This window comes from Rhinopithecus bieti, unplaced genomic scaffold (genome assembly GCF_001698545.2).
Source record: "Rhinopithecus bieti isolate Rb0 unplaced genomic scaffold, ASM169854v2 scaffold_7681, whole genome shotgun sequence".
Taxonomy (NCBI): domain Eukaryota; kingdom Metazoa; phylum Chordata; class Mammalia; order Primates; family Cercopithecidae; genus Rhinopithecus; species Rhinopithecus bieti.
Window position 1 is genome coordinate 5,254,830 of NW_016806571.1, and position 9,137 is coordinate 5,263,966.

Below are 9,137 nucleotides of genomic sequence, written 5' to 3' on the forward strand. Positions count from 1 at the left end.
AGAGAAACCAGAGAGATGTTTCTGAGAGATGGCATAAAAACAGTCGAAATATGGTGATTCATACTCTGGGATTATAACCTCCTGGGTCTCCTTCCCTGAAACCAGGTCCCCTACACCAGAATGTTAGAACTTCTCACAGAGAGAAGGGATTTTGGGTGCCCACAAGCATTAAGCCAAGATGCCCCATTCCCCACCCTACCATCAATTTTGGTTCCTACCTCACTAAGCCGATTAGTGTTCAGGTCCCCCAGCAGCAGTGTGTCTGATGTGCGGGCCACCAAGTAACGTTCCTTCCCTAGGATTTTCACCTCTTCCACCTCATAGCCATAGTGTGACTTGAGTACCACTCGGGTTCCTGATGACAGGTTCTTCACAATTACCTTGGTAAAGGACAAGTCTGAGCCCCTTAGGCTTCCCCAGCCCAAAAGAAGGGTGAACAACCATGCCCTTTGCCTACCTCCACAGTGCTAAACAAAGGTAATACCTTCTTTCCTCCCTGGGTCTAGGATATTGTTGATAGTAATGATATCTTACATTTATATGGGGATTTACTATTTATGAAATGCTTTCCTATGTTATCTCTTTTGACGCTCACAATTTATATAATTCTGAAAGTTCCACTGTGTAAAACCAATCATTCTATGTTCTCATAGTCTTTGTACAAAAATTATATATCACTGATCACAGTGTACGTATTGATTGGTTGACTGACTGACTGACAGGGTCTCAGTATGTTGCTTAGGCTGGCCTTGAACTCCTGGGTTCAAGCAATCCTCCTGTCTCGGCCTCCTGAGTAGCTAAGACTACAGGCATGTGCCACCGCATCTGGCTAATATTATTTTTTGATATGTCTGTGTTCTCTGTTATAATGATCTCCTTGATCAAGGGACAATGTCTTACAGATAATTATCTGTGTATTCCCAATGCCTAACACTGCTGACACAAAGTAGAGAATGAATAAATGTTTCTGGAAAGAATAAAAGAATGAAGAAACCAACGTATAATAAATGGAAGGACAGAGGTAGAAAAAAGAGAAAAGTGGGCCCAGGAACTAAGAAATTTTTAGCTTGCAACATCATACACAGTGAGCTTAGAGGCCTTAAAACAACAGAGTTCACATTTATAATCCTATTTATCCAATTGCCCAGTTGCCAGTGTGTAGACAGTAAAGTTTTAAGCCAGGAAGGCTTAAGTGGCAATCTGCACACCTTACGCCTGGTGCTTAAAACTTTTCTTTTTCTTTTTTTGAGACGGAATCCTGCTCTGTCACCCAGGCTGGAGTGCAGTGGCACGATCTTGGCTCACTGCAACCTCCACCTCCCAGGTTCACGCCATTCTCCTGCCTCAGCCTTCCAAGTAGCTGGGACAACAGGCACCTGCCACCACGCCTGGCTAATTTCTTTGTATTTTTAGTAGAGACGGGGTTTCACCATGTTAGCCAGGATGGTCTCGATCTCCTGACCTCGTGATCTGCCCACCTTGGCCCCTCAAAGTGCTGGGACTACAGGCATGAGCCACCTCACCCGGCCAAAACTTCTCTTATAATAAGCTGCAAGAACTACAGCAGGAAAGTTACCAAGGTGTTGCCCTGGCATATTCTGTTGCCCAGAACAGCTCTTCCAGAGGGATGAAGATTAAATTTGAACTATGGCTGTGGCCAGAAGGCAGGGAAATGTTATAAGGATGAATGAGCCACGCAAGGTCTCAGTGCAGTAGGCTACCATCCTGCTTACCTGGCTAGGTCCCACATACGTCAACTCAAACTTGTTCTTGTAAATAATCCTTCGGAGATAGCAGTCAAACAGTTCCACCCCACCACATAGTGTGCCCTAGAAGGGAAAGTGACAGCATAAAAGGTCACACACATAGTACAATGGCATGGGGAGAGTACCTAGAGACATCCTCAAAACCTAGGCTCCAGAGTCTAGAGAAGAGTTGGCAGTGAAAGACCTGGCAGTTTTGGGAATTACCAAAAGGAAAGAGGCTACAATCATTGGACTCAAGGGCACAACATATTAATGGGATAAAAGGGAGAAACTAGCCCTGCCTACACACAATTTTTTGTCCCTTTTGTGACCTCCAATAAAGTATGAATTTCTCTTTTCTGCCTTTAACGCCAGAATTTTAGGTAGGGTCAGAAGGAAAGAGGAGATTCTCTAGTGTTAGGGAAGAGTGCTTTAGGATAAGGCAGGATTTTTTTCTAGTTTGGTGAAAGTCACCAATCCGGAAAGGGATTACTAGTAACACACCACACAGAGCCGTGAGCCATCCCGCTTCCAGGCCAAGGCAGTGATGGTGTATAAATTGGCAATCTCCTTGGGCTCTGCCTCTTCCCAGATGCTTCTGTGAGGTCTCCAGTTGAACACCCGAAGCCTGAAATAAAGTATGTGGCTTTTAGAAGAGATTAAGGCTGAGCTAAAGAGTGCATATGGGCTTATAAGCAAAGGAAATTCATCTTGCTATATCAGAAAAGAAAGGAAATAAAAAGAACAGACAAGCTAGGCAGTCAAGCAGGAGAGGATATAAAGGTGCACAGGAAATAAGCTGGGAAAATCAAGGCAAAACTAAAATAGAGTAAGTGTGAGGGGAGCAGAGAAAACAAAAAGACCAGGGCAGGTGAGAAAAATAAGCTACTAGGAGCAAAAAAAATATGCAACAAGGAGATAAATGGTAGGAGTCAGTGAAGAAAGAAGAGAACACAAGGAGACATAAGATTGAAGGGGGTAGAAAGACAGGACTGACAAAGCTGGGGTTAAACACATGCCAGAGAAATGACGAGACCTGGAACATGGCTGTTTATCTGCTGTACCATCATTCATTCATTCATTCGCCAAACATCTGAGCATATCTTAGATATATAGCATGTAGATGCTAATCTAGGCACTGGAGATAAAAAGATGAATAATAAGCCCCCTTCTCAAGGACTCTGATTTAGCCATCTATCTGGCTACACAACAACAGTTTGCAAACAACAAACTGTAATATAATGTGAGAAACTCTTAAGCGGTCTCAAAGGGGGCAATGGAAACAGAAAATAGAGATGAATTTTGCTATGGAAGTGCAGGGAGACGCATAGAGACAAAACAAGAGCCCAGGACATTTTGGAACTGCCAGCACACCAATGGATGGAGGGAGCAGGAAGAGGAAAACGCATGAATTACATACATACATTTGATTCTGCTCCAGTCTCCCACTCTGGCTCAGAATAATTTGGCTAAAGCAGAGAGCGTTCACAGAGAAAGCAGGCAGAAGATAAAACTGGAAAGGGGACTCACCTGTCATAACTTCCTAGCACAACAGATTGGCCCCCAGGACTTGCTACAGCTGTGGTGAACTCATGCTCCTGAGGGTCACGGCTGTAATCAAAAGTTTGTAGCACGTGGCCTTCTTTTCCATAGGCTACAATCTTCCGATCACAGCCTGCAGCCACAATGCTATTGGTTGTCCATGCCAAGGCATAGGGTGGACACGGGTGGTTAACCAACTTCCCCTAAGACAGAAGTAGAGGGTTTCGATCACTCTCCGAAGACTCCACCCGAGAAATTCCTCACTCTCAACACCTGGTACCTTCACTCTGACCATCATACCTTGCAGAAGTCTCTTCCAACATTTTCCTATCCCAACACATCCTAATCCTGAACTGTTCACAAATTGTCACATACACACACACACACACACCCCTAAACAAACACTTGTTGACCTTGTGCTCTAGAAAAACCTCAAAATGCTTGTATATTGGAATTTTCTTTCTTTCTTTTTTTTTTTTTGAGACAGTCTCACTCTGTTGCCCAGGCTGGAGTGCAGTGGCGCGATCTCGGCTTGCTGCAACCTCTGCCTCCCGGGTTCAAGCGATTCTCCTGCCTCAGCCTCCTGAGTAGCTGGGATTACAGGTGTGTGCCACCACACCAGGCTAATTTTTGTATTTTTAGTAGAGATGGGGTTTCACCATGTTGGTCAGGCTGGTCTCGAACTCCTGACCTTGTGATTCTTGGCCTCTCAAAGTGCTGGGATTACAGGCATGAGCCACTGTGCCCGGCACGTATTGGAAATTTTTAATATATACCTGGTAAAGCTCCTCCAAAAAGGAGATGTCCTACACATTAACCAACAGCATCTAGGCCCACAAAGAGCATAGGAGGGTTAAATTTAATTATTATACAAGTAATTCTCTTTTTTTTTTTGAGATGGAGTCTCACTCTGTCACCTGGGCTGGAGTGCAGTGGTGCATTCCACCTCACTGCAACCTTCGCCTCCTGGGTTCAAGCTATTCTCCTGTCTCAGTCTCCCGAGTAGCTGGGATTCCAGGCACATGCCACCACACCTGGCTAATTTTTATATTTTTAGTAGAGACGGGGTTTCACCATGTTGGCCAGGCTGGTCTCGAACTCCTGACCTCAGGTGATCCACCCGCCGCAGCCTCCCAAAGTGCTGGGATTACAGGAGTAAGCCACTGTGCCCGGCTTATACAAGTAATTCTTTTTTTTTTTTTTAGATGGTGTTTCCCTCTTGTTGTCCAGTCTGGAGTACAATGGCATGCGATCTTGCCTCACTGCAACCTCTGCCTCCCAGGTTCAAGCGATTCTCCTGCCTCAGCCTCCCAAATAGCTGGGATTATAGGCATGTGCCACCAGGCCCAGCTAATTTTTTTGTATCTATTAGAGACAGGGTTTCACCTTGTTCGTCAGGCTGGTCTTGAACTCCTGGCCTCAGGTGATCCACCCGCCTTGGCCTCCCAAAGTGCTGGGATTACAGGCGTGCACAACTGTGCACGGCCCACAAGTAATTCTTAATGTAAATGATTCAAACAATACAGAATTATATAGAGTAACATGAAAGTTTCCTTTTTATTCCCCATCTTTTCCTTTCCCCTCTCCAGAGTAAACTGTTAACTCTTGTTTCTATGAATCTACATACATAAATAGATATTATATATATTTTACACAAATAGGAATAATTTTCACTTTTCATTACCCTAAGAGTTTTTATTTCCCTTTGTCTCAAAGTCCCTTCCACCTGAGTCATCCCTTCTTATAAGTAGTAAGCTCCAGGCTCCTAAACACAAATCCTTTCAATGGCCACATCCAACTTTTTCTCTGTCCCTGAGGTCTCACTCCTCTAGCTTCCTCCCTTAGTACCTCAATCCAAGTGCCTTAGAAGTCCAACCTCCTCTAGGAGGGTTCCTGGAATTTCCTTATCCCCTATCCCACAGCATCCTTTTTTTTTTTTTTCTGAGACAGGGTCTTGTTCTGTCACCCAGGCTGTACTGCAGTGGTGCTATTTCAGCTCACTGCAGCCTCAGCCTCCTGGGCTCAAGTGATCCTCCCACTGCAGCTTCCTGAGTAGCTGGGATTACAGGCCCACGCCACTATGCCCGACTAACTTTTGTATTTTTTTTTTTGGGTAGAGATAGGGTTTCACTATGTTGCCCAGGCTGGTTTCAAACTCCTAGACTCAAGCAATCCACCCACGTCAGCCTCCCACAACATTCTTTATTCATACCTGTGACTCTCCAGAGCCTTCATCATCAAAGAAATACCTAACAATGGTACCATCTGCATGACCAGAGAGAATTCCTTTCCCAGAGCAACTAAAAAAGGAGAGAGAAATATAGGAAGAGATTATTTTATCTCACCAAGAAAGCCCCTTTCTCTGTCAAACACAACCCTGTCTGTGGTTCCTGCTACCAGTTCTCCTGCCTTTCATACTATGGTCTGGCAGTCCATATTTCCCCACAGCGTTTTCCTAACACTTTCAGACTCTTGTGATACTACTCCTCTTTACTCACTTTGTTGTCAGGGACACCACGTAAGACTCTGGCCCATAGATGGTAGATGATTTATTAGTTTTGGTGTTTGCTAAACGAACCTGAAAATGGAAAAATGACAGAAGTATGGTTAGGCTATTTTTTTTGTTTTTTTGAGATGGAGTCTGGCTCTGTCGCCCAGGCTGGAGTGCAGTGGTCGGATCTCAGCTCACTGCAAGCTTCGCCTCCCAGGTTCACACCATTCTCCTGCCTCAGCCTCCCGAGTAGCTGGGACTACAGGCCCACCACCTCGGCTGGCTAGTTTTTTGTATTTTTTAGTAGAGACGGGGTTTCACCGTGTTAGCCAGGATGGTCTCGATCTCCTGACCTCGTGATCCACCCGTCTCGGCCTCCCAAAGTGCTGGGATTACAGGCTTGAGCCACCGCGCCCGGCCTGGTTAGGCTATTTTAAATTTAACTAGGCCTTAAGAAAAAAAGGAAAAACTATCCCACAAAACTGGTCCCTATGCATTCTCCCCAGCATACAACTTGATCCTAAGGAAGAGGGTGAACCATATTCCTCTCTCCAGAACCATTATCCCTACTACCCCCTCTCTTGTGTTTCCCTTCCCTCTTTTACCTTCCCTTCAGCCAGCCCAAAGACAATGATGTACTCTGCGGGCCACTGCAGACAAGTGACAGCACTCTGTGTGAAAGGAAATGATAAAAAGGGTAACCCCATCTGTGTGGGCCAACACATTTATAACAACTTCAACACCCCACCACACACCACCACGTCAATCTCCTATAGGGAAGGGACACAACAGGGCTCTAAGGAAGACAGCAGATGACTGTGAATAGCCACAAAGCATCATCCTTGCAGTAGGAAAAGTCACATTCAGATGTTAGAAATGCAACTCCTGGCTGTATTTATAAGTAGATATATTGATATATGTTTGTTCATCCTAAGCTTTCAGTGGCTGGTCTGAACTTTACCGTCTGGATGAACTTGTTGCAGATGACTTTCTTGTCACCCCTGCCAAACAAAAGGAGGGGAAACATATTAAAAACCACTTCCATAAACAAATTGCCAAAAATGATGCTGAGGGAAGAGAAGAAAGAGCAGATTTCTTCCCTGGCCCACTAGTGTTTCTGACTACTCTGTAGGAGCCCTGAAGGGAGGCATATAAGGGAGCCTAAGAAGTTTCAGAACAATAACAAAGATGCGACATCACTCTGGGCTTCCAGGATCTCACAGGGCCTCCTGTTGATCTTAGACTGTTTCCTCCAGGGATGGGATTGCAGAACATGTGGGACAGGCGAAGGCAGAAAAGCAACAACAGACTCCAGAAAGTCTCTGCCTTCAACGGCCAAGCTTGGCTTCTCATCCTCTTTATTTCCCCTCCCCAGTGAGGCATTTCTCTTGCCTTCCCCTTCTTTCCCGGGCAATCGCATCTCCCAATCTCTATCCTCACCAATCTTCTCCAATCTTGTAGACATAGATGATGTTGTCAGTCTGTCCTATGGCAATTTTAGTGGAATCAGGAGAAAAAGCCATGCCCTTCACTATATAGCTCTTCCTGCCATACTGAGTTTAAAAAAAAAAAAAGAAAGAAAGAAAAAAGAAGTAATGAGTACACATGAAAGAGAAAAGAGAAAAAAAAGGTATATGTGTGCTCTTAAGGGAGCTTAAGGATTCATACTGAGAAAAAGGTGGGGTGCACCATTTCCTATGCCCATGGCTAGGAGGCAGACTAGGTCTTCCAGGGTTGTGAGACCCCATCAACAGGTTAAGGTACACATGAATACACTGTTTACCTTCATGTCAATTGGTTTGGTGGAGAATTTATCTCTCCGTTCTCCATGTTCATCATACAGCAAGACCACTCGGTCCACTGTGCAGACAGCAAATTTGGCATTGTTCTGGGACCAAGCCATGCAGGTCACCTTTGCAGCTCCATCCTGCAGAGGCAAAGGGGTAAAAACAAACCCATGTGCTGGTCTAGAATACCAAAAGCATTTCTAGTTCTATTAATTCTAGTCAATTTTCTTTCTGTCACGATTCTAACCTCAAAACAAAGAGATGCCTGTGGCCCATCCTGGTCTCCAAGGCCTTCAGATCCTGGACTGTAAGAACAATGTGCTTCCAGAGACTCATATGCAAATGCACTAAGAGGCAGTGTGCTAAATCAACTGTATGAATGAATCTCTGCAATGGCCTCCTTGTTCCCAGGTCTACTACTGAAATAAATTCAATTAGTCTGGTAAGTTTTGGTCGTTAGCCATTCATTCAATTAATATTTTTTGAGCACCTTATTGATCAAGGCACTTGGCCAGGGGCTGAGAGACAAAAAACAAACCATAGATCCTGCCTCCAGGTCTAATAAGATGGTGCAAAATAGGAAAAGTCCTATTAAAGTATGTATAAAATACTGCAATAGTTTGGAGGAGCCTGAGAGAATTTTATGCTTAAATTATCAAAATTAAGCTTTGAAGAATGAATGCAGTTGAGTAGGAAGTTATCTGAGATGGAAGGAATGGCAATGAGCAAAGGCAAGTTCTGGACAAGAAACAGTAATTTAGTTTATTTGAAACTATTATACCTTATAAATAGTAGAATAGAAGGGGTAAGGCAGGAAAAACGGCCAGCTCAGGAAGTCTTTGAAGCAAGGCAAAGGAAAGGACTTTGGGCTTATTTGGCAGGAAAGGGAGAGACAGTGCGAGTTCAAGATAGGGGGAGTAGGAGTTGAGACTCAGGATGAACAATCCCACTTTCTTTTCTTCTTAACTACCGACTTCACAGAAACTCAAGTTAGAAGTTATCCAGGTGAATTATTCCGACCGGATCTGACCCTTCCAACACTAGCTCTGGTCCTAAGGGATTACTTCTGTTATGAAGGGTTTCCTTCCTTGAAAACAAAACATTTATTCTGCTTTTCTTCTGCCCCAATTGTTTAATTATTTGGACACTAGAGTTCTGGCTTAAAACATTGACACTTTTCACTCCAAACTCACCTATCTCCAAAGTCAGAAGTAAAAAGGCTCTTTTCCTCCAAATCCTCAAGCCAGAAAATAGCCACACCACCATCACTATGATCCTCTAACTCTTCATTATATTAGGTTAGAAAGGCTGAGGGCTCCTCATCAACCGTTGCTGATCCTCCTGTTTTATCGCTTTGCCCAATCCTGGGCATGCAGCCCTACCTGCATCATGACATCATCTTATTTTGAGAGACTGAAGGAGGATTTCATTTCCAATTTTTCCATTAGGGCAAAGAAATGTTTAAATTACAGATTCAAGAGACAGCCTGCTGAACAATGAGCACAAATCTCTGTCTTTCTGTCTTTTTTTTTTTTTTTTTTTGTCTTCTCCAACTGCGAAGAGAGCACAACT

The 9,137-nt window shown here is 44.2% G+C and overlaps 1 protein-coding gene across 6 annotated transcripts in view; it reads right to left on the reverse strand.

The window, feature by feature from the left end:
* The window catches only part of IFT172 (intraflagellar transport 172), a 44,365-nt gene that overhangs the window by 32,127 nt on the left and 3,101 nt on the right, over positions 1 to 9,137 (reverse strand). For 5 of the 6 annotated variants that reach the window (XR_001886526.1, XM_017876973.1, XM_017876972.1 and 2 more), the window contains exons 2-11: positions 7,562 to 7,705; positions 7,219 to 7,331; positions 6,740 to 6,779; positions 6,384 to 6,449; positions 5,786 to 5,865; positions 5,500 to 5,587; positions 3,276 to 3,490; positions 2,250 to 2,373; positions 1,734 to 1,829; positions 219 to 380 (exon numbers count right to left, since the gene is read on the reverse strand). Coding sequence is in view for 5 of the 6 variants with exons in the window: in XM_017876973.1 (XP_017732462.1) it covers positions 219 to 380; positions 1,734 to 1,829; positions 2,250 to 2,373; positions 3,276 to 3,490; positions 5,500 to 5,587; positions 5,786 to 5,865; positions 6,384 to 6,449; positions 6,740 to 6,779; positions 7,219 to 7,331; positions 7,562 to 7,705 (1,128 nt within the window). In the remaining variant the exon portion in view is untranslated. The remainder of the gene's footprint in view (positions 1 to 218; positions 381 to 1,733; positions 1,830 to 2,249; positions 2,374 to 3,275; positions 3,491 to 5,499; positions 5,588 to 5,785; positions 5,866 to 6,383; positions 6,450 to 6,739; positions 6,780 to 7,218; positions 7,332 to 7,561; positions 7,706 to 9,137) is intronic. The other variant, XM_017876974.1, reaches the window with a different exon arrangement.